Genomic DNA, 24806 nt, shown 5'->3' on the forward strand with positions numbered 1-24806 from the left:
TCTCAGATATATCCTTATAGCAATGTTAGAATGGACTCATACAGCCACTGACCTGCCCTCAGCCTAGTGCATGGTAACAGGAGATCCATATGTGCTATCAGGGCCCAAAGTTGAACTCCTGTTTCTCTTAAACTCTGCAGTGGGCAGAAGAGAGCTCTTGCTGGTCCCTGCCATGCAATGGGTCATCCTCTCACCTCTTTCAGCTTCTTCTTCCCCCTGTCCTCTGGCCCTCATCTGGCTCAGGGCTCACCCCGGGTGTTCAGGAAAGCTGGTGAGTTCCCAGGTTAGGAAAGCTCCCCAAGCCAGTGGGAGAGTTGGGATTGGATGAGACCACTCAGCCAGTCTGAGCCTGTGTCCCAACACCTCTGGCTTCCAAATAATTTTCCCATGGCCCTGTTGCTTGTGGAATGCAGTATGAATGCCTGATACTGCACCTAGCAGCTCTTAGTGAACTGGAGCTGCCTCAGTGAGCGTCTGGCCCTTGGCTGAGCATCCCCACACTTCAATGACTCTAGAGGAGCACACAGAATCCCCCAGCTCTGGGTGAGGCTGTTGGCACCTGGGGTGCTATGCCCAGATCACTGGTGTGCATAGAACCGTGGGGGCAGGATGGCCTCCTGCCAGAAACATGGTGGTCAACAGGTCCATCTGCTGTACCCAGGTCACAGTAAGTTGTTCTGTGTTCTCCAGGTGAGGTCAGGCTCCTGAGGAGACCTTCATGGGTCTACACAACAGGTTTTAAGTCTTAAGTGGCTAGAGAGGAACACAGAGAGCCAAGGATGCTTCTAGGATTTGCCACTGAGGCCAGTTGCAGCAAAACATCATGAAAAAACATTCCAAGCAATACTGTTAGAAATGGGCCCTCTTGCTGCCGGGAGCTTCAGGCTTGGAGCTGCCTTTCCAGCCACTGTCCAGTCATGGAAGCTTCTGTCCTGACACACTGGGCATGAGACGTACAGCATGAGGAGGTGGGCTCAGGGTTTCCTCAATCCCTACATTCCTGCTGGCAATAGGGTCTCCTCAATGACTCTAACTGCATTCCTTGCAAGAGGGGTGCCGGGAGACAGAGCCCAGTGTCACAGTAGTAAAACCATCCACATCCTAACCATTCCTGAAGAGCCCAGGCCTCGTGGGGAGCTAATAATAGGCTCTGCATGTGGCCCACTCACTCACAGCTCCACCTGGGGAGGAGGCCATCACCAGGTCTGCGTCTGGAGGAAAGGAGTCAGTCCCTGCCCTGGGCTTATGTTCCCTTTTGGCCCACGCTGTCTGCAGAGTTCATGCAGTAGCTGAATTGTGCATAATTTACAGCACAGTGTAATTACCTTCAGCTTTAGACTCAATAAAAACTTCCTATGCTAGCTGGGTTCTGCACCACAAATGCATACCCACAGCCTCCCTGCAGGCCCCAGAGGTCAGGTATCCCTGACCTGGGCTTGCTGGAACAAGGGTCTGCCTGATCTGAGAGCAGGAAGGGATCCAGCTACCTGGGCATGGAGTCTGCTGCAGTTGGCCAGCCTCATCTTCCAGCCTCCAGCATGGGCCTGGGCAGCGCCTGCCTTCCCTGAGGGCAGGGCCTGGCATGGGAGTGTGATACTCTCTATCTTGGTCCACTTCCCTAGTGGGGTGGGCTGTCCAGGCAAAGCAAATTCCCATTCCACTCCCCACCTGAAGGGCTGAGGGCATAAGGCCACCAGCAAGGGGAGGTGACCTTCTCAGGGTCACTTGGTAGGTCAAGGGCAGGGTTGGAGCTGCAGAGTTTGCCAGGCAGAAGGGCAGGTCATATTCTCCCACATGAATGACCAGGCTGACTGTGGCCAAGGCCTCCAGGCACATCACTTGGGGTTTGGGTCAGGGCTCCCAGATGCTGGCACTCAGGACAGAGTGGCCCCGAGGGGGAAGCCTGTTGATTTGTCTCCCACAGACTCAGGGCTCCAGTGACACACATTGATTCTCTTACAGTTGGGAGGGTCAGAAGTCTGACACGGGTATCGCTGAGCTAAAGTCAAGGTGTGGGCAGGGCTGAACCTTCTGGAGCCTCTGGAGAGGTCCGTTTCCTGCCTTTTCCATCTTCCAGAGGCCACTGCAACCCTGAGCTCGTGATTCCTTTCTTGAGCCTCAAGGCGAGTCATCTCCTGATCTCTCTTTCTCTCCGTGTGTGTGTGCACGTGTGTCTCTGTGTGTGTCTACGTGTACATGTGTGTCTGTGTGTGTGTCTATGTGTGTGTTTATGTGTGTGTGTCTGCATGTGTGTGTCTCTGTGCATGTGTATATGTGTGCATGTGCGTCCCTGTGTGTGTGTATGTGTGCATGTGTCTGTGTGTATGTGTCTGTGTGTGTTTATGTGAGTATATCTGCACGTGTGTATGTGTATGTGTGCATGTGTGTCTCTGTGTGTTGATGTGTGTGTCTATGTGTGTCTCTGTGTATATGTATATGTGTGCATGTGTGTCTGTGTGTTTGTGTGTGTCTCTGTGTGTGTGTCTACGTGTACATGTGTGTCTCTGTGTGTCTGTGTGTTTGTGTGTGTCTCTGTGTGTGTGTCTACGTGTACATGTGTGTCTGTGTGTGTGTGTGTCTATGTGTGTGTGTCTGCATGTGTGTGTCTCTGTGCATGTGTATATGTGTGCATGTGCGTCCCTGTGTGTGTATATGTGTGCATGTGTCTCTGTGTGTGTGTGTATGTGTCTGTGTGTGTTTATGAGTATATCTGCACGTGTGTATGTGTATGTGTGCATGTGTGTCTCTGTATGTCTATGTGTTGATGTGTGTGTCTCTGTATGTGTGTCTCTGTGTATATGTATATGTGTGCATGTGTGTCTCTGTGTGTATGTGTGTTTGTGTGTGTCTCTGTGTGTGTGTTTGTGTGCAACACCTCTGCCTCCATCTTCCTATCTCTTCCTCACTGATCTTCCCGCCTGCCTCTTAGAAGGACCCTTGCAATTACACTTGGGGCCACCTGAATGACCCAGGCTATTCCCCCACCTCAGGATCCTAATCCCATCTGCACAGACCTTTTGCCATGTAAGGTGATGCACACCTGTTCTGGGGATCAGGACATGGAAATCTTTGGGGCCATCATTTTGACTCCCACACTCATGAACGTGGCTGGGCTGAGTAGTGGACCTGGCACATCTTCTCAGGGCCATTTCTGGGGAGGGTCCTGGTCTGCCCAGGGTTGCCGACATGCAGGGCCCCAGGCCCTGAGCCCTATGCCTGGCCCATGGAACGTGCCTGGCTGAGTGAAGTGTGGAGTAATTTTCTCCACGCAAAACAGAGTGGCTTCTATTGACACGAATCCATAGCTCCTCCAGAACCTGTGCAAGGCTGGCCGGAGTGAGGTGTGAGTGGGCTATTAGGGACCCAGGCAGTGCCCAACAGTACCCCAACAGGTCCGGGGCCTCCCTCAGAGGGAAGTCAATAGCTAGAGGTGGGTACGTGGGTGTTCTCACCCATTCATTCCCTCACATTTGAAAAGTCCTAGGAGGCTTATGGAGCCAGAGGGACCTTCTGAGGTCACTGCAGGAAGCTAAGGCCCAGAGAGGGGAAGGAGCTTGCCCCAGGGGAACCTCCCGGGGGGTCCACACCTAGACCGGACCTTGGTGCCAGCACAGGCCTCAATCTGTACAGCACCCTGATACCACTTAGGGGATAATCCCAGAGCCCAAGCTGGCCTTGCTGGCCTTTATCTCATGGGGACAGTGCGGGGTCAGAGTGTCAGAGTGCAGAATCTTCCATGCACCTCCATGCCACAGGCTCTGGGACCCACATTCCTTAGGGAGGGACTTTTCTCCTTTCCTTCCCTCTCATTATTTTTCTTCCTTTCATTTTTTTTTCTTTTTAATCTTTTCTGATAACCTTTCACAGATAAGGGGTTTAAAAATGACACGATTCCTTTTAGATATCTTCAGTTTCCATGTATGAAAATACAAATCTTCATTATTGCTTATCCACAAATGAGCAGGACACCGGGGCTGTGGTTGCTGATGAAAGCAGCCCTTTTAATTCTGCTGCTGTGGGAGGGTAATGAGCTGTGGCCGTGCGCATTGCTTGACGGCCATGCAGAGCTCGACTGGGGAAGTGTAGGGAGCCACTCTCCAAATTACTCCATTGCCGGAACCGGGGCCAGAGGTGCCCCAGAGTGCTCTGCATCTGAAATGGAATTTCACTGAGGCAGAGACAGCTGGTGGGCTGGAGAGAGCTCTGCCTGCATGTGACCTTCAGGAGCTGCTTGGTTTCTCTGAATGTTGGTGTTCTTCCTGGTCTAAGGCTGGTGATAAGAATGTCTACCTGTTAATCAAATGAATCAGATCCATAAGGCCCCCTAAAAAGGCAGACTTTGTCTTTAGCATTCATATTATCCGTAAACAAGCTTTGCAAATGCGTGGATTTCAGTCCTGAGGGGCTTTTTCAGTGAGAGTTCATGCTAATGACTTTCTAATTAAGTGTCTCCGAGAGCCACTGAGATGAGTTTTTCCACTCAAACAGGTGTGTGGTCTGGACGGGCGATGACCGAGTTTTCTTCTTCAACCCAACGATGCACCTGTCTGTCTGGGAGAAGCCCATGGACCTGAAGGACCGCGGAGACCTCAACAGGATCATTGAGGACCCGCCCCACAAACGCAAGCTGGAGGCACCAGCAAGTAACTAAGCACTGGGTTATTTACATCTCCTTTGAAGTGTTTAAGCTGCTTATTTCTAATGAATGTAAAGTGAAAGCATGTTTCTTCTTGGTTATGTTGAAAATTGACTACTAAGGAATCCTGTGCACGATTGCAGAATTTAGTAATCAAGTTTTTATGGCACTTCCTGCAGAAACCTTGATCCTTCCGAGCAGTCGGCTCTGACTGTCTTTTTGCATCACGTAAGGTGATTAATGCAGAGACAGCCATTCATTCCATCAGCCCCTCGAAGCTTCCATCCAGCATCACTGTTACCCAACGTTTTACTCTTGTTCCAAATGTCTTATGAATGCCCCTTGAGAGACCAGATGTACACAGATGGAAGTGTCTTTTCTTCCACCTACATTCACTTTAGACCTTTGCACCCCATCGATCTGCTGTTGTGTTTGGATGGATGCCTCAATTCGATAAAACCCTGGTCACGGACGGGGGAAGAGATTCTCTTCAGCCGTAGAGGAATGGGGTGCTTGGCAGAGGCAGTTGTTTCTGACAATGCCTGTAAATCTTGTTTTGCCAAGAAACAGAGAGGAACTTTTAGCATTTTCACAAAGGATCTTTTCCGATTAGATCTAATACATATTTTATTAGCTGCTGCTTAGGGAAAGCCCTCCTCCCGGAGCATGTGGATTCAAACAGTCTTGACTCCACTGGAGACGTTTGAGAGCAGGAGCTCTCCGCCAACGTGAGAGGCAGAGACGCCTGGCTGCAAGGCCAGGCTGGTGAAATGGGAGCTTGGCTCTTTGTTTGAGTTTTGTGTGGAATTCTATTGGGTTCCTAGTGGCATTTTTAATTTCACATCATTGAGGGCTAATACTAGATGATGGCAATTCACACTTTGTGTCAAATCCAGAGGTATTTGACTGAAGCTTTAGAAGACAGTATTATAAAAGTTTTATCAGCATTTTTAACCATAGTAAGAGACATGGTGGTAGTCTTTTAAGATTGAGACATCTCACGTTTAAAATGTTAACTCCACTGAAAATAGTAACAGCATTCTCCAGAGACTGAATCAGCGTGTTGGGAAAAGAAAAATCTCCAAGGTGCGTATGGAATTGAATCTGTAAAACGTTGCTGTATTTACAGACAGTGAAGATTGAATTTGGCGATTGTGTTTCCTCCTTTGATCAGGCCACATTCATTATTAAAAGGGGCCTTGTACGTCCTGAAAGAGTGCTTTAAAATCATTACAGAGAGCACCCTCTCAAGGTTCCTACTCATGGACAAGAGGATGGTGCACGATTTGGGAAATCAGGACACCCTCAGACCCCACGAGAAACACTGAGGCACAGTCTGTCCTAACGATGATTTTGTTTGCTTGGCAAAGGCAGATCACGCTGGCAGATTCCTCAGTCCTTTCTTTAGCTTGTGTTCTTGTAGATAATTGGGTGCTGTTTCCTTCTTCCCCGAAAGAATTGGTAGTAAGGAGAAAGAAATGAACTTATTAAAGGCAGTGCATAGCTGCTCTCTCATTTCTTTTGTTTGGACCACATCAGGTCAGGTCTGAAAAGAGGTAGGGAGGCGTCTGCAAACGCCCCCACTGGGCCACCTGCTGTCTCAGGGCTCGCCAGGACTGTGGGTGGACGACAGGGGCCTGGATTACCTGGCTCAGAGCTCGATGCTCTGTTTCCTTCTTTTAACAAGAATCTCATGTTACACTCTGAAAAGTAGAGAGTTAAGGTTTTACAACCAGAAATACCTGATTAATTTAGATTTAGCATGTTATGGTGTTTTGTCTGATACCCATTTTATTATGGTGGACCTAAGTACTCTACTTAGACAGACATGTGATTACAAAATTACATGTAGTTACAAAATGATTTTTAAGCTTACTTCCCTCCTCATATAAAGAGAGGAAGAGATTTGTCTTCAACCAGTCTTTTTTTTTAACCATAAGGATACGCAAATGACTTCGATTCTCAACTTCCGGTTGCCAAGGTAGAATTGATGTTTAAGAGCACAACTTCTAATTCCCTAAAATGCACTCGGAGAGCTTTGCAGCGAAACAATTAGGACAGGAGATGTTTCTGAAGGGTTAATTAATGATCAGGGAGCAGAGTTGATGGCCTGCAGCCATCAGGAGTGACTGGCATTCTCCCTGGCCGACGTTCATCACGGCTCCTCAGATATTTAACCCTAATGATGAAAACAAGCTCTAGGGGAGATGGCTCTGGGTGGAGAGTTTTGCTTTTCACATTTTGTTCAACTATCAGTCATTGTTGATGTGAATATATCCATACCTATGTGTAGTCTGAAATGGGACAACTACGCTTTCAGTCGACACCCATTACTTTTCAAGAGCCAAATGAAATAGAAGAATTTTGTAAAATGACTGCCACACTTAACTGCTCTTAGGTCTCAGGGGCGTGCGTGTGTGTGTGAGCGTGTGTGTCTGTGTGTGCGTGTGTGTTCAGTGGGGGTGTGAGACGTGGAAGTTGTGGCTCACTGTGCCGGGCAGCTGTGGGATGCAGGATGCAGCTCCGCCAGAAGTGCTGAGACGTTCGTCATTCCGCAGATAAGGGAAGAGACCGCTTTTTCCTTCTGTGAGCACTCCTGAAGGATTCCAGCGAAGTCTTGAATTATTTTCTAATTACCTTGCAGTGCATCCAGATTTTTTATAGCTGTAGTAACTGTGCTGTTAGTTGAGAATAAATGCCAGTAGAACTGGAGGAAAATGAGAAGTGCCAGGCTTCACCCTCACCCCCATCCGTTCCATGCCATGCCGTTCTCGGGGATCTTACCGACACTTCAGTTTGGAGGGTGCTGGCTGTGGCATTCCCACCTGTGCCCACATTTCACAGGCCTATCAGAGGCACCGTTCTCTCACTGTCTTTGCCTGCAGCAGCCGAACCTTCTCTTGCTAGAGACGGCAGCAACTCCCCTGCCATCTGGCTGTGCACCTGCAGCCCGGCCACCTTGGCCTGCTCTGCCTGCCCTGGCCGTGGGGGGGGGGGGGGGGCACCTGTCACTTTACTGGGACATTTGGCACAGTCTGGTGGGAAGTGTTGGAGCTGGGGCCCTTGGGTTCTTCGTCTGGGGTGCAGGGAGGAGAGGTGGAGGGAATACAAACGCCGGCCTCTTTCCTCCTGCCTGGCTGTCTCCTGTTAGTGCCTCCCAGGGGTGGAGGAGGACCGGGAGCCCTGGGCTAAGAAGTGAAGAGGGGCCTTCTCACTGCCTTGGGGAGGGGAGGGACCACCGGGTGGGACCCTGGGTGTGTGCAACCCCCACACTTGGTTCCATTGACTCCCCTCCCCAGTCCCACGCAGCAGATGCCATCAGCATTGGAGACCCTTTGCTGCTGTAACAAATTATCACCATGGGGCTAAAAGTCACACAAGGTGATGATCTTACAGTTCTGGAGGGCAGACATCAAGCAGAGGCCTCGCTGGCATCGGCAGGGCTGTGTTCTTTCCAGGGGATTGAGGGGAGATTTCCTTGACTCCTGGCCCCCTCATCCATCTTCATGCCTCTCTCTTCTCTCTCTGGCTCTGGCCCTCCTGCCTCCTGCTTCCACTCTGAAGGGTCCCCGTGGTCTGTGGGGCCACCTGGATGATACAGGATGGTCTCCCACCTCAAGGGGAGCTGTTTAGCAACCTCCATCCCCTTTTCCAGGTAGCCCAGGGTATGCACACCTTCCAGGATTCAGATGTGAGCATTGGTGGGAAGCATTAATCTGTGACCCACGCCTGCTGTACAGAAGAGGGAATTTCAAGAAGGAGCTTAGTTAACTTGCCCAGGGTCACACCTCTATTGAGTGGGGAATGGGGTTTTGCACCCTGGCGGGTCTGATGCCAGGCCTGAGGGCAGCCTGGCCAGGCCCCCATGAGCCTGTGATGGACACAGGTGACTTTTTGTGCCAGCTCACCAGGCAGCAGCTGCAGCAGCTGTGCACTCAACAGTGTCCCTCCCTAGCCTGCGGGGAGACGACATGAACGTCGCTGGACTTAATTGCTCTATAAACACTTTAGACATTTGTATTCAAGACCAATGTAAATTGATAATGACATTCATTTCACCAAGTAGGATGTAAAATTGTCCGGTGAGTAAACACAGCTGTGACTCATGAATGGGTCACTTTCCCCAGCGTTGTTTGTCCGAGAAGACAGCCCACACTGGATCTATGACATCCAGGGCCCCAGGTGGCTGGGGCACTTGGGGGGACCCAGGGCTGCTAAAAACACAAATGCCAGAGCCCTGGAGGGTGGTGAGCTAGTGTGGTTCTGTCCATGAGGATTCCAGGCAATGTGGGAGGCTCTGCCCACCTGGAACCCACCTGCCCCAGGCTCTCTGAGAGGAATCCTGGCCTTCGTATCACAGCACCCTCTGCTGGCCTCCTGGCCCTGAGCCGCCTCTTTGCACAATGAATGAACCAGGTGGCTTGTTTGCTAAGCTCCATTTTAGTGCCCACTTTGTTTAGTCTCTGTAACATGATGCCAAGATGAAGCAGATGAGCTGCGACAGGTGTCTCTTCCTTGCAGAATCCCGAGTTGACCGTGCAGGAAGTTGAGTGTGAGGGTGGAGCTTGCAGGGCTGCCGGTGCAAGGGAAGGAGTGAGCTGGGGGAGTCTCTAGGATGCTCTGATCACATTCACCCCTCAGCTTACTGTGTTTGGCCTCAACTGGGAGGCCAGGTGGGCAGGGCAGGGGCTGAGCCAGGCTCCTGGATGCACCAGTGGATTCGGTGGAAAAGGACAGATGCTGACATAGCATTTTTCAGAGTAGTTTCCCCAGGACCTAAGACATCAAGCCACCACCCACCTCCGGGGCCAGGAGCAAAGGAAGGAAAGGGAAGGGAGGGGAAGTAGGAAAGGAGGAAAGGAAAGGAAAGAGGGAAGGGAGCAAGGGAAGGGAGGGAAGAGAGGAAGTTCATTTTCTTCTGAACCAGTCCTTTACTTAGGGACTGGTGACTGGCCAAGCACTGGACTGGACACAGGACACCAAAGATGAGCAGATGTTGAGCAGGGAGCTCTATGTCTCGCATATTGGGGTAGAGAAACAAGCAGCAATGGATGGGTGGAGTGGGGTGACCCAGCAGCAGCCAGGGGCTTTCCCTGAGGCATGGTCAATCACACAGGACCCCAGGAGGTGGGGAGGGGAGGCAAAGGGTGTGTTTTGAGCTCTAAGGTGGGAAGAAGAAGGTGTGCTTGTGGCTGAGCTGAGAACCGTGGAGGGGGGCTGTCTGGGGCTGTCTGGGGACAGTGAGCCTCAAGGCGTGGAAGGCTCGGGGAAGCCCTGCTGTGATCACGGCACCTGTGCTATGGCATTTCCAAGTGGCCACGGAGAGGTCCCCATTATTGACCAAATCCAGAATGTCCTCCCTGAGTTTCAGCTGGGAGCCCAGGCCTAGCAAAGCAAAGTGACCACGTCAGGTCTGTCTCCTAATCAGGGTAGTTGCAGCTCTTCTACGGCTCTTTTTATCCCTAAACTTCACACCCATCACATTTCTCTCATACGCAGGATGTTATCTAGGAATACAGAGAAGTCCAGTTTTGGCATCTGTGGGCACCTGGCTGGACCTGCTGGTGCAGTGGGGCGGATCCAACCTGGCCCCTGCACAGCCAGCCTCTCGCCCCTCAGTGCAGGCGGTACCCCCACCACCTTTCCTGGCAGGAGCTCATCCCCGCAAGACTCTGCTGCCCTGAGCCATATGCCTTGCCCTCTCCGCCAAGGGCTCCTGCTCCATATCTCATCCCAGTGCCCGCCCTTGTTTGCCTCCTGGGCACCCCTCGCACAGCTGCCTGCCTGTAGATGAGTTCTGGCCCAGCCCCTGCAAGGTGCTCTCTGGGGTCCTGGACCATGCAGGAGGACCCCCCACTGTGCCCTTCTTTGTGCCCAGGAAAGCCACAGTCCTGGAGAGCACTGACTTTTCCACGAAGATGCCAAGCCTGATTGCTGCCTAGATGGGGGGGACCCGAGGTTAACGCGTGACCTGGGGTTTGTATCCAGCTCACAGGGTTGAGCGCAACTGCCTGGAGAGGGAGGATGACACCACCTTCCAACCTACCAAGCCCCATCCTCCTCAGGACTCAGGATCCGAGCAAGCAGGGTAGGGCATTGGACAGGATGCAGAGCAGGAGGCCCCATCAGAGAGGACAGAGCACAAAGCCCAGGGCCACTCAGCAACAGGGCCCTGTGGGGCTGAGCTTCTGCCAGGAGCAGGGGTGGGGGTGTCACCTGCACCGGAGGTGAGAGGCCTGGCTGTGCAGGGGCTGGGTCCACCAGCAGGTCCAGCCAGGCACCCACAGATACCAAAACTGTAGTTCTCTGTATTTGTAGGGTGCAGTCTGTGTATGAACGAAATGTGATGAGTGGGAAGTTTAGGTGTGCCAAGGATCCCATCTGAATGCAAATTTGCCTTACGCACCAACATTCGGCTCCTATGATTCCATAGTAAGTTCTACCAAAGATTGTGCCTACCCTGTCTAAGAAGACTGACAAAATTAGGTATATTCCCCACCACTCATAGAAAGGAAAACATTTGGCTCAGAGACTCAGGACTTTTACTACCTGATGCAACCAGCCACACTCCCTGAACTCAGTGACTTACAAACACACTCAGACACACACACACACATATATACACACAGAGACACATACACAGAGACACACACAAATGCATACAGATACACACACATATATACACACAGACACACACACAAGCACATGGACACACACAGACACACACATATACATACAGAAACAGAAACACACGTACGCATACACACAGACACACACAGACACACATACACACAGATACACACACTGACACACAGACACACACGCACATATGCATAGCCTTGCTGGCAAATGCATAAAAAACAACACATTAAAAAAATACATAGATATTGGTGTGTGTGCATTAATAAACATGTTAGAGATTGACCCACTGCTGCACGCTGTCTGCACCGCACCTGTAACACGTCTTGGCTATCCTTCAGACTCAGAGCCTTCCTGTCTCCTGCACCCTGTTCGCTCTCCCTCCAATCCCTTGCTTTTCTCTCCTATCCATCTCCTGTCCCCCCACCTTCGTCCTGTCTGGACGCATGATGACTTCCTCAGAGCCTCCTCTTGGATGGACGTCTGGGTCATCTGCTTTGTGCTCACACACACAGTGCTGGAAAGAACACCTTTGTACCTAGGTATTTACTTTAGGAGCGTTTCTGCAAACATATCAATTGTGTAATTTCACATTATTAGAACTGTTGTCTCAGAAGGTACATGCATTTTAGATTTTGGGCAGGTATTGCCGAATCTTCTCCCAAAGAGATTGATCAGTTCACACTTGTACTGATAGATTCTGAATAATCACCTTAGCACTGTAGAGCATCAGACTTAATTCTTAAAGCCATTCTTCGTTTCAGTTGGCATTGCTTTAATTTTGAGTGAAATTGAACCGTTTTTCACAGGTTTGTTGGCCATTTGTTTTGTGTTTGTGTTCCTTATCTTATTGAGTTATTTGGACTTGAAAATCAAGGCTATCAGTGTTTGGCTACAATAGTATCATAGTATTTTTCCTGGTCTTTTGATTTTTTTTTTTTTTTTTTTTTTTTTTTTTGCCATAGAACAAGCTGTCCTTGATTTTTTTTCTTGTTGTGGTAAAATATACATATCATGAAGTTGACCATTTAACCATTTGTAGGTGTACAATTCAGTGGCATTAGGTATGTTGACAATGCTGTATAGCTGTCAACACTACCGATTTCTACAACTGTTTCCTCACCCATAGCAGAAACTCTGCCATGATTAAGCATTGTCACAAAGATTTTCCCCTTACGTTTTCTTCAACAACTTTTATAGTTGTAACGTGTACGGTTAACTCCATTTGAGATACTTTTTACACGTAGACTTGTTCAGGGATGATTTCTGTCAAAAATATTTTTTATCGGGTGAATTGGCCCGACTTTCCTGGTTTTGCATGCTTTTGAGTTTTTGGTTGAAAAGTAGATATGCTAGGCATTGTACTGGGGCAGCTTTGGTGGAAATCGGATTCTCCCACTTCCCAGAGATCGCTGATGTGGGCTTGTGCAGGGGAGCCATCCAAGTGCGCCTTTTCCAAAGTGATGGCCTTGAAGTGTGTGTTCTTCACAGCGTGTGGTGGCTGAGGCTTCAGTTCCCTTGTCTTTGCAGTCAACTGAGAATGGCAGCCTCTCTAGTGCTATTCTTTTATTTTTCTTTGTTTTTTTATTACTTCAAGACGGAGTTTCGCTCTGTTGCCCAGGCTGGAGTACAGTGGCACAATCTCGGCTCACTGCAACTTCTGCCTCCCGGGTTCAAGCAATTCTCCTGCCTCAGCCTCCTGAGTAGCTGAGATTACAGGTGTCCACCACCACACCTGGCTAATTTTTGTATTTTTAGTAGAGACAGGGTTTCACCATGTTGGCCAGGCTGGTCTCAAACTCCTGACCTTGTGATCCACCCACCTCGGCCTCCCAAAGTGCTGGGATTACCAACATGAGCCACTGTGCCCGGCCAGTGTCCTCAGTTTGAATGGGCAGAGCAGGTTCCCACAGCCAGGAAGTAGAAATGCCTGGAGGTGGCCCAGCATGGTGGCTCATGCCTATGATCCCAGCATTATGGAAGGTCAAGGGAGGTGAATCACTTGGGGTCAGGAGTTCTAAACCAACCTGGTCAATATGGTAAAACCCTGTCTCTACTAAAAACGTGAAAATTAGCCTGGTGTGGTGGCGGGTGCCTATGATTCCAGCTGCTTGGGAGGCTGAGGCAGGAGAACTGCTTGAGCCCAGGAAGCAGAGGCTGCAGTGAGCCGAGATCGCACCACTACACTCCAGCCTGGGTGACAGACTGAACATGGAGAGCCGCTGAGTGTGGGCCTGGGGGAGGGGCTGCTGGGGGCCACCCCTCCCTGGGGCAGTGGCCACGGAGGTGGTCCCAGTCTCATGGTTTCCTCTCAAGAACATGACATGGAAGTGCTTACCACAGACCCTCATCCTGAAGCTGGGCAGAGCGAGACTCCGTCTCAGAAAAAAACAGAAATGCCTGGAAGTGCTGGGCTTGGCACGAGTGAAGCTTGGGAAGCAGGGAGCATAAAGTGTGTCCTTTGGGGTCCTGGCCTGGAGGACTGTGTTGGGCTATGGAGCACACGCAGAAGGCAGCCAGCGAGGAGGAAGTGGATGCCCTCCAGTGTCCTCTCTTCCCTTCCATGGCCCCCCGGTTGTCATCAATGGTCTTGGCTCTAGACCAGTGGCTCTCAACTGGGAAGGGCAAATTTACCCCTGTGGACATTTGGGAAGTTCTGGAGGCATTTTCATTAGCATGGTGAGGAGGGGCAGGGATCAGGGAGGCTTAGAGACACCTGCAGGGTACAGGGCGGCCTCCAGGGCAGAAGAATCCAGCCCTGGAGTCAGCGCTGCCAGGGTCAGGGCCAGGGCACAGGGTGGCTCTCAGGGCAGAGCAATTCAGCCCTGGAGTCAGCACTGCCAGGTTCAGAACCAGGGGCTGCTGAAAAGTCAGGAAGCTCCGCCTGGGCTGTGGCTCCTCCGCCCTCCCAGGGCCAAGTTCTGCTGGTCCCCTACTCTGCACTGCCCACAGGAATTTCTTCCCCTGTGGCCTGCATCCTTTCAGAAGGGTGGAACATCCACACAGGGTGTGCATGATGGACACTGCGGCCTTGCTGGAAGGTGCAGGGCAGACATGCCGTACCCCGGTCCTTCTAAGGCAGCCTCCGTGGTCCCGTGGCTTATGTGGGCAGGGGCGACCATGAGCTGCCTGGGAAGCTCAGGTGGCAGAGGCCCCCAAGGATGATGCAGCATGACTGCGGCGAGCCAGGGCTTCCAGAGCCTGACCCTCTCCTCTTACCATGGGCCCCATGCTGCACACTGAAAACAAGCCTGTAAATAGATTTGAACGGTGAGCTGGTAACAGAGCTATTATTGGGATTCTAAAAACAGGTGTGGAGAGAATTGTAGGGTTTTATGGAAAGAAAATGTGCAGAGACCCCTGCAGTTGTTGAAATTGATGTCTTTTCTCATCAGCTCTGCGCTCGTCCTAAGCTGAGCACTGTGTTCATTGCAGACCCTCCCAGGAAGGAAGTGCAGGCTCAGCAGTCACGGGGAAGGTGGTCCAAGGCTGGCTGGGAAGATGGTGGGACGCTCTGCCCAGCCCAGCCCAGACTAGTTCAGCCCAGCCCAGCCCAGCTCCGTTGGCCACCCAAACTGGGAGGGGTGGAATGAGCCAGAGGTAGACACAGAATGAGAAGCAGGTGGGAGCCGTTGTGATGCTTGGTGCGTGTGGAAGTCACTCCGCCTGTCAGGGAAGAAGCAATGACACTCCAGACCATCTGCATGATCATCTTTCCTCTTCCCTCCTGGAGACCCATAGGAAACACCAAAGCCCCTTTTTACTTTTTCATTCCAAAAGCTCATCAGACATCTACAGGGCTGACCGCCTCAGAATGGAAATGGGGGACCATGTCTTCAAAATCGGTTTGGCTTTTGGAAGTAGATGGGCGTCCATAGTGAGGCATGGCTGCATGCAAGGTAGGGTAATCTTGTTATCTGTTGTAGTGGATGGAGAGGAGCTGAGCATGGGCCTGTTGGAGGTGCTGCTGGCGGCCACCCTTCCCTGGGGCAGTGGCCACAGAAGTGGCCCCGGTCTCATGGTTCCCTCCCAAGAACATGACATAGCTTTGCTCATCCTGGGCCCTCGCCCTGAGGATGAGCAGAGGTCCGCCTGTAATTCTCCACCCTCCAGCCCCTCTGGAAGGCCCAGCACCTGCTAAACAGACAGTATCTAAAGAGAACCACTCTGCAGATCAGCACAGTCAGATTTCTGTTCTGCTGAAATGTAAAGGCATGTGTGCCAAGAGGCAACTCGTTGTAGGATTTCACATCAATCTTTAAGAGAAGCCTGTTGTCTTAATTTCTAGATAAGTCTGCTGGAAAGTGAGTGTCACCTGGTGGTTGTGCCAAAGCCCTGAGCGCTGACAACTCTAACCCTGTTCATCTGATTTTCTTTCAGCTGACAACAGCGATGGGTCCAGTTCTGAAGACAGCAGGGAAGACCCAGATGTGAAAACCAAGAGGAACCGGTAGGTGGCTGTTCCCTTCCCCAGCGGGTCCTTCCCTACTGGGTACTCAGGTGATATAGAAAGAAAAGGCATCATTTTGACCACGTTGACTATGAGCAAAGAGCTAATTCAACCGCTGGACAGATGGTAAGAGGTCTCAGGTTCTGTCTTAGCAGTGTCCTGGGCACCTGCTGAAGCAGGTATCTCAGAGGCTTGGGGCACTTCAGACACTGTACACAGGGCCTGCCACCCCCAGCCTACCTAGGCGCCCACATGCTCAGCCCTGCTGTGTTTCCAGAGTCCTGTAGAAGTGGTCATGGGGGCCAAGTGCGTAGGTGGTGCCATGTGCTGTGTCAGAGGTTAAGTTTAGGGGTCAGGCAGCCCTGGCTTGGTGCTGCAGCTCCATGTCTTGCCTGCTTGATGACTTTGGGCAAAGTTAGCCAACCCTGATCTCAGATTTCTCATATGTAAGATGAGGCTTTGCAGAGACCCCAGTGGGCCCTGGGACAGCTGGATGAGATGATGCTTGCGTACCTGCAGGGTGCACACGGCCAGTGGGTCTCCCTCCAAGTCGGCTGGTCACGGTTTGGTTTTGGGAGTTGCCATGCACCGAGGTAGGGAATCCCTGTTTTCCATCAAGCCAGGGGATGGCTCCTGCCCTTTAACCCCTCCTGTGTGGCTGCTGGGCTGCCCTGCCTTGCCTGTGAGTTTCACATAAGGGGATGAATGTGGAAGTGTGTGTTTAAGTTCCCCAGAACAGGGAGATGGAAGGAATGCTGTAGTTGCTGGGCCCCATGTTTGGCAGAGAAGGGTGGGGAGGACTCTGAAAGGCAAATCAATGAGGGGCGCTTCCCAGGCTCTTCCTGAGCTGGGCTGTTATTGGCCCCATGATGCCCAGACATTCCGTTGGACCCTGGGTCCTGCCACGGCCCACAGGTGCGTTTGTCCTGCACCAGGCTCCTGTACCAGCCCTGCTCATGGGATACCCTAGGCTTGCAACAGGAACCCAAATGAACTGGTCAGGAATCTTAGCACTATATGCGTTTTCTATTTTTAAAAATGTACTTTTGCAGTAAGAATATTTGCCACAATGAAGGTAAAACAAAATCTTGACTCAGAGCCTGTGCCCATTCTCACCTTTTCAGTCCTTTCAACGTTTTAGCAAAGGATGAAAGGATGGTAAGGAAGAGAGGGGAAGAGGGAGCAAGAGCTGGGCTTGTGGGTGCCTAGCAGGCCCAGCAGCTGGGGGTCAGGGCGAACTCTTCTGTCTGCTGGGTGCCCATGGAGCCATGAACAAAACACATAGAACTAGACCTGAGTGGTTCAATAGTAAGCAGACACCACAGAACTTTCAGGAACAATGCGAAGAAGAATAACAGTGTCTTCCCTAAGCCAGGGAGGTGATCAGGTAGGAGGTGGAGCTCTCCTTCCCCAGGGGTCCTGCTGCCTGGCCCCACAGCACGTGGAACCTGTGAAACACTATGTGGGGAGGTCTAGGACCGCACGTGGCAGGGCCGGGGCTCACTGGCTGTGGAGGGAGGACGCCTCCTACTCAAAATCTCCTGGGCAGCTGTCTTCTTGCTACCCCAAATCTCCTCCATAGAAAGTCACTTTTGGGGGCCAAAGGATGTTGTGTGGGTCACAGGGGATGGACAATGAGCACCTCTGATGGGGGCCAAGGGCTCCAGGAAAGGACCCAGTGCAGCCTGTCTGATTTCACCATCACACGTGGACCTCAGCTAAACTGGTCTCCGTTGGTCTTTGGGTATGTGTGCTTAATTTAAAACACAAGACGAGCTTCCTGAGGCACAGGAAACATGGAATGTGGCCATGAGTTGATGAATTTTGAACTTGTGTGGGTGGAAAAGCATGGTGGGATCCGAAGCAGTTGGGCTGTCCTCCTCCTCACCCGGCTGCACTTCCCATCCCATGGATCTGGCCTCGGTTCCCAACAGTTGGCATTCAACAACATCGAAATGCTAATTTTGGTTTTAATCATCCGAATGATTTCCGTCACTGAAAACCAACTTTGAAACACGCACAGAGGTTTTGCATGGAGCTGCCTCCGTTTTGGCAGCTGTTCATTTCCACGTCGGTTCCAGCCTTGAAGATTCCATGGGAGAGGGAGACTCTCAGGGAGGCTGTGGCCTGCTCTGAGGTATGGGAGGAAAACGCTTTGGCGTTCATTTTGCAGCCAGCCCGAGGACGGAGCACACCCATCCCATCCTGGGCATTCGTTCATAGACTGGTTTACAAAGCCATGCCCTCTGTTTGGAAGCGTCACCATCGGGCAGGTTTTCCCAAAGCTCTTCCGAAGCACCAACCTGCACGCCCCTGCTCAGAGCGAATCGCCCCGGGCCGGGGGAACCACCAGCATCACCGTGGCATTTGGATCCCTCTTTGGGAAGGTTAGGGTCAGTAAGTCCACGTACTCCTCAAGCTCCTAACTGCTTTTATGTATTTCTGTGTCGTAGAATCAGGCCCATATAGTTAGAGAACATGCCTCCAGGGGCCCTGCTGAAATCTGTCCATTTGGACCTGCCCTTTTTGTGAGGGTAGCATCATTTTGCCTCATCAAAAAACACTAAAATTCTCCCGCAACGTGTGATTCATCAGCAGTCAGATTATGATGTTTAAGAAACAAGCAAATAAGCTGAGATGATGATAGTTTTGGACACCGGTCTCCACTCCCCATGTTTCCTGTGAAGCCTGGCACAGTCGATGCACATGTTGGGCATTCATGCCCAGATGGAATTACATCGATTGTGAAAGTGATTCAGGTCCACGTGAAACTCTTCCTGAAATTCTCTCGGAGGAGAAATATGTCACAATGACAAGCACTCAAATGACTGGAATAGTCTAATCTACATGGTGAGTGTCATTTCAAATAGCTTGTTATTTACTATTTAGAGGGATGCGTTCGCAAGGACCATGCATCTTCCCTGGGACTGGAAAATAGACTCATGACTGCTCGACCCCTTTCTGCTCAGGGCCTGGAGGTGCTGCCAGTTTCTGATGAACGGGTCTTTTCATAGTTCAGACCTGCTTTGATCTTTGATCTTCTGGCTTTATAACTCTCCCTTTCAAATGGGCTCTGGGGAGCCTCCCGTCCGCAGTCCCCTTCTGTCCCTCTGACCTCACGTGTACAGGGTGGTGGTCTCTGCTGACTGGTATCACTGCAATTGTCTCCCAACTTCCCCCAAGAATGAGGGCCTGAGCATCGGAAACCTGGACGCCACGGCTCGAATCACACCTGTGATTTCTGGAATTGCTGCGGTGTTTTGAAGTGGAAATACATTTTCTTTTTTTTTTTTTTTTTGAGACGGAGTCTTGCTCTGCCACCCAGGCTGGAGTGCAGTGGCCGGATCTCAGCTCACTGCAAGTTCCGCCTCCCGGGTTTACGCCATTCTCCTGCCTCAGCCTCCCGAGTAGCTGGGACTACAGGCGCCCGCCACCTCGCCCAGCTAGTTTTTTGTATTTTTTAGTAGAGACGGGGTTTCACCGTGTTAGCCAGGATGGTCTCGATCTCCTGACCTCGTGATCCACCCGTCTCGGCCTCCCAAAGTGCTGGGATTACAGGCTTGAGCCACCGCGCCCGGCCTGGAAATACATTTTCTTAAGTCGACAGATTGTTTGTGTGGCTGTGGCCGCGGGCTTGTGAAATGCACAGTGTAGCTTGCATGAGTACTCACGGGAATGCCCCACCTATTTGCTTCCCTCCAGAGGGTGGGTGTGTTTTCAGTACTCTTTTCATAGAATTCAGTTACCCCGTATTTATGACGTAATTAGGGTTTGCCGGGGGGTTGATGCCCATCCCTGCAGGGATCCAGAGATCACCGAGTGAGTGGGGGAGTCAGTTTCCCCCAGAACTCAGTACTTTCTTCACAAGGCTGGTTATCAAATATTTGGCTCACTCTATCACCACTTGGAGGTATAAATTTATCAAAATCTCAGGTAGTTTACTCTCCCATGAGAGAGAACATATTTGTTCTGTATTATGAGAAATGACAGGTTAACTCTTCAGTGTGGTCACTTCTGTGGTAAGAAATGCTCAACTTGAACGAGGAGGAAGAGAGGGTCAGAGCAGATCACAGGATGACAGGCAGAGGGACACGGGGGCATGGGCCCTGAGGGGACAGCCAGGGTGGGAGAAGCCAAAGAGAAAATGGTCATGTGAGGGGACATGGGTGCTGTGGTTTGCCTCTGGCTGTCCACCCAACCCTCATCTGGAACTGTAATCCCCATGTGCTGTGGTCTGGCTGTGTCCCTACCCAAATCTCATCTTGAATTGTCGCTCCCGTGATTCCCACGTGTCAGGAGAGGGACCCAGTGGGAGGTCATTGAATCACCAGGGCGGGTCTTTCCCCGGCTGTTCTTGTGATAGTAACTAAGTCTCACGAGATCTGATGGTTTTATAAACGAGAGTTCCCACACGCACACTCTCTCTTGCCTGCTGCGGTCTAAGATGCGTCTCCCGCCTTCCACTGTGATTGTTAGGCCTCCCCAGACACGTGGAACAGTGAGTCCATTCAACCTCTTTTTCTTTATAAATTACCCAGTCTCGGGTATGTCTTTATCAGCAGCGTGAAAGTGGACTAATACAGCATGTGTCAGGGAAGGGGACTTGTGGGAGGCGATGGGATCGTGGGGGCAGTTTCCTGCATGGTTGTCTCATGATGGTGTGTGAGTTCTCACAAGATTTGGGGGTTGAAACGTTTGTGGAAGTCTCCACCGACCGCGTTCTCTCTCCTACCACCATGGAAGACAGGCCTTGCTTCCTCTTCAACGTCCGCCAAGATTGAAAGTTTCCTGAGGCCTCCTGAACCGTGCGGAACTGTGAGTCACTTAAATCTCCTTTCTTGGAGAATTACCCAGTCTCAGGTGGTACTTTATAATAGTGTGAGAATGGACTAATAGAACAGGTTAGGTCAGTTCAAAAGATCCCAGGAGATGGAGTGATTTCCATAAAAGCCAATTCTGTGGTGATAGGAGAGACAGATGTCGTAAGATGGCCCAGTGTGTGCTTAGCTGCCTGACACTGGATTGAAAAGGCTCAACAAATATATGAAAAAACAAATATACTCAAGGAGTAATAGTTATTTTACCTACTTTTAACTTTTTATTATGGAAAAGTTTCACGTAAAAGCTGGTACAACATAGTTCGCCTCCATGCATTCATTTTCCATCATCAGCTCAAGGCCAGCGTTTTTCTGCTTTAGTCCATGCCCCTCTAGATTAGTTTGAAACAAACTCCCAACATCATATAAATCTTATTTGTAAATATTCTATAATACTAAAATACAAGGATATTAAAAATATAAGCATGGTAACATAGTCACATCTTTAAAAACAGAAATGATTCCTTAACATTATCAAATGGGCTCCCTGTCATGGTTTAAATTTTCTTGACGGTTTTATTTTCTCTTAGAGGTTTGCTTTCATATCAGGACTAAGTCAGTTTCGGGTATTGCCCTCTGCTTCTCTCCTAAGTCTCTTTTAACCTGCTGGTGTGTTCCCTTCTATGCTTCATTTTTATTGTCTTCATTTGTTTTTGAAGGAGCGAGAGGTTTTTTACAAGTATGCGTTTCCCATCGTGTGGACATAGGTCATTTCATCCCTGGAGAATGGTTTGGACATAGATCATGCCTGGGGCATGGTTTAGGGGCGTGTTCTTCTGTCCTCTGTATTTTTGGTAAATCTGCAGTCAGATCCGAGCTTTATCGTGGTCAGGTTTGATTAGTGCTCTGGCAGGACTAATGGTGGCTTTGAGCTCCTTCCATCAGAAGCAGGTGATGTCGACTTGTCTGTCTTTACATGATACAAGCAGATGATTTATCTTCATCTAAGACTTCCTTAGAGATTGCTGAGTGCTCATCTCTTAATTCTGCCATTTTATTCACATTTACTAGCTTGCCTACTTTCATAAAGATGAACTTGCCCTCATAAACCATTGACTCCCTCAAGATATTGTTTAAACTGAAAACACACAATGAAGAGTTGATTCTTTCCTTTAAATATCAATTTCCAAAATACTGCATCGGTTCCCTAGTATCCTCGAAAGATGACCAACTTACTGTGAATTGGATGCAAACATGGTTGATGTTTTAGTCAATTTTAGTTACTATCTTCATCCTTTAGAAGACAATGACAGAGCTAACTCTTGGTTATTCTTGGTTCATTTTCCCAGATATGAGGTGTGTCTTATGAAAATATAGGCGGATGCCTTTCTTCCGTCAGGGTATTTTCTTGAATTGCTTTCATGTCTGTTCTGTTTCGTGGCTTGGAGTCACCTGTGAACTGTTTGGTTCTCCCTCAGCTTCCTCCTGGGTCACCTCCTTTGCACGCTGTTGACGCTTCGTCATTATGCTCTTTCTGGATTTCCTCTTCCCTTCTCACCTTCTATTCCTCCTATGATGTCATTTATGACATTATTCACTCTTGTGTTCCTTCTAGTTTATTCTTCATTTCCACTTTTTCCCTTTCATTTCTAATTATTTCCCAGATTTTCTCAGACTGTTTTTCAAGTCTTTGACCAATATTCTTTTTTACTCATTTTAAAATAAGACATATGCTGATATTTTATAACACCTATTTTTTTTCTTTTAATGTTTAGCTCCTTTTTGAATAGTCAGTTGAATTGCCATTCAATATCTGGATGTGCCTCCCTGTGGTTCCTCTGCCACCTGGGGACGTTTCTCTGAGCGTCAGTCCTTCTTGGTGGTGGTCTTGGTAGTGGTATATGGGGTGGGACCATGGTGGTTCTCTGTCATCCCTGTTTAGATGAGACCGTGATAAGAGCAGTGGCCCTGGGCAGTGTCCCAGGTCTGTGGCTCTGGGACTCCATCCTAGAGTCTGCTATTATGACACGGGCTGTGTTTTTGGGGGACCTGTCTCCAGATCTGTGGTTCTGGGGCTCCCTCCTAGAGTCTGTGATTGTGACGGGGACTGTGTTTTAGGGACCTGTCCCTTTGCTCTGCGTTGCACTCTATCTGGACCTGCCCCTCCATTCCCTGGCATCTCTGTCTGTTGAGGCAGCTGCTGTACTGAGCTCACCAGTCTGTGTCTAGGGTCCAGCCGTGTGGAACTTCCTGGGCCACCCGGGCTCCTAAGAGGTTTGGACCCTGGAAGGCTTCTGCTCTTGTCTGCCTCTGCTTACCATCAGCCTCTTAGCTGCAGGGGCCTGGGGGCTGCCTCTTGGCCTGGGAATGCTGCTCATGACAGGGTCGCGGGCTGGCTGGTGTTCAGGGCCTGGCTGGGACGTGCCTCGGTCTCTGTCTCTGTCAGGGCCCTGGCCTGGACTTGCCCACGCACACTGGTGTTCCTGGGAGTTCTTCACCCAGCAGTATGTGAAGATGTTGTCTATGGGCCTTTTGTTCTGTTACTCTAACAATCCGGTGTGCTTTTGTTCTGTTGCTCTAACAGTTCGGTGTGAGCTTTTGTGACTCTGGGGAGATAAAAACACTTCCCTTCTGCCTTTGTGGGATTTAGTTTCCTGCCGTTTGCTTTTGTTTTAAATCTCAGAATTCCTTAGAGTCCTGTGTCCTGAGATGCATGTGACTGGGCTGATGCCTCCTTCAATATTACCTAAAATCAACACCTGGAGGCAGCAAGTAGAGACAAGAAAATAGGTTTTTGTTACTGAGGGTTTGCTTTTTCAGTGATTAATCAGCCTCCGTCAGCCATGCCCCAAATTCTAGAGCCAAGGTGCCCTGACTGTCTCCCTCAGCTCTTGTCTGGCCCCGTCTAGAGTTCTGAGAGCTCTGAGACCAAGATCTCAGATTGAGAGCTTTGGTAATTTTGCAAATATTACCAGAAAACTACCTGCCAAAGGACAGGACGTGGCCTGGTGTCTGTGCTGCCCTGGGTGGAGGTGGGTGCTGCCTCTCTGGAGCCACCAGAGTGTGTTCTCACATAAGGAGACTGCACAAGTTACAGGTGCAGAAACACGTCCTGGGGAGGTGCTCAAGGGCCAAGGGCCTCCTAATTAATTGCTGGGGAAGCCTGGCAGCCGGCACTGAAGCTGGTACTGAAACACAGTCCCCAGCAGAGCTCATCACAAAGCAGGAGCTCAGGCCAGAGCTGCCGCCTTGCAGCACGGAGCTGCCCCGCCTCCCGCAGCTGAGAGCTGGAGCTTGCTGCTCACTGGGATTCTGCCCCCAGCCAGGATGAGGCCACCAGCAAATCCTTTTCAGCAGGTGTTTCGCCTTCTGAGTGGCTCATAAACCTCAGCTGGCAGAGACTTCAGCCCTTCCCAGGCCTTGGTGAGCCTGCCTCTCAGCATGGTGGAGGGTCCAGGAGGCCACAGCTCCCATGGCTTGATCTCTCCTCATTCTGCCCCCTCTCCCCAGCATGGCCCATGTGCCGTAGCCACACGGAGAGCAAGTGCACACAGGACAGAGGAGTGTGGTCACACTGAAGACTGGGATTGAGCTGTCCAGCCACGGTGGGGCCTGTCTGGCCTTAGGCAGAGCCAGAAATGGGTTTGTGATTCCCGGAAGGGGTGAAGCGGGCAGGGCAGAAGCAGGGGTGCTAGGCAGTCAGGAACCGGCCAAGCCAGACAGGCCAACAGTGAGCCTGTGGCTGGGACACAGGTCCCTGGAGATTCCAGGCAGCCCAGACCCCAGCCGGGAACTCATGATCGCTCCTCCAGGAAGATTTTGCATCCCTGCCCATCCCAGAGCCCCATCTCTGTGCACTGGGCAGTGTCACCTGTGCGTAAGGGCAGAGGAGCAGCTGCTCCTGCTGAGTTCACCCAGCTGCCTGCAGGGTTCCTACTCAGGGCCAGTGCCAAGCCCCAAAGCCAGGGTTTTGTTGGTGGCCGTGATCCATCCTGGGGAGGCATCCATCTCGATGCCATCATTGGCTGTGAATCCTGACCATCCACGTGAGCAGAGCAGAGCAGGCAGAACCGACACCCCTGTGCTCCTGTCTCACCTGGGGGCCTGCAGCCCACCCTGATTGATGTGCCAATCTTCCTTACAGCTGCCAGAGGCACGCTTCTGCACTGCACAGTGTCGAGGCTAAAAAACTAGAGAATACAGATCTTTCAAAGTTTGTCTCATCTGAAGACCATTTGTTACAACCACACATTAGAATGTCTGA

At 50.7% G+C, this 24806-nt stretch overlaps 1 protein-coding gene across 1 annotated transcript in view; it reads left to right on the top strand.

The window, feature by feature from the left end:
- The window catches only part of TCERG1L (transcription elongation regulator 1 like), a 234120-nt gene that overhangs the window by 175103 nt on the left and 34211 nt on the right, over positions 1–24806 (top strand). Inside the window, exons 7-8 of the mRNA XM_033178686.1 lie at positions 4489–4643; positions 15656–15725. Of these exons, the coding sequence (XP_033034577.1) occupies positions 4489–4643; positions 15656–15725 (225 nt within the window). The remainder of the gene's footprint in view (positions 1–4488; positions 4644–15655; positions 15726–24806) is intronic.

This window comes from Trachypithecus francoisi, unplaced genomic scaffold (genome assembly GCF_009764315.1).
Source record: "Trachypithecus francoisi isolate TF-2019V2 unplaced genomic scaffold, Tfra_2.0 Contig01579, whole genome shotgun sequence".
NCBI lineage: Eukaryota > Metazoa > Chordata > Mammalia > Primates > Cercopithecidae > Trachypithecus > Trachypithecus francoisi.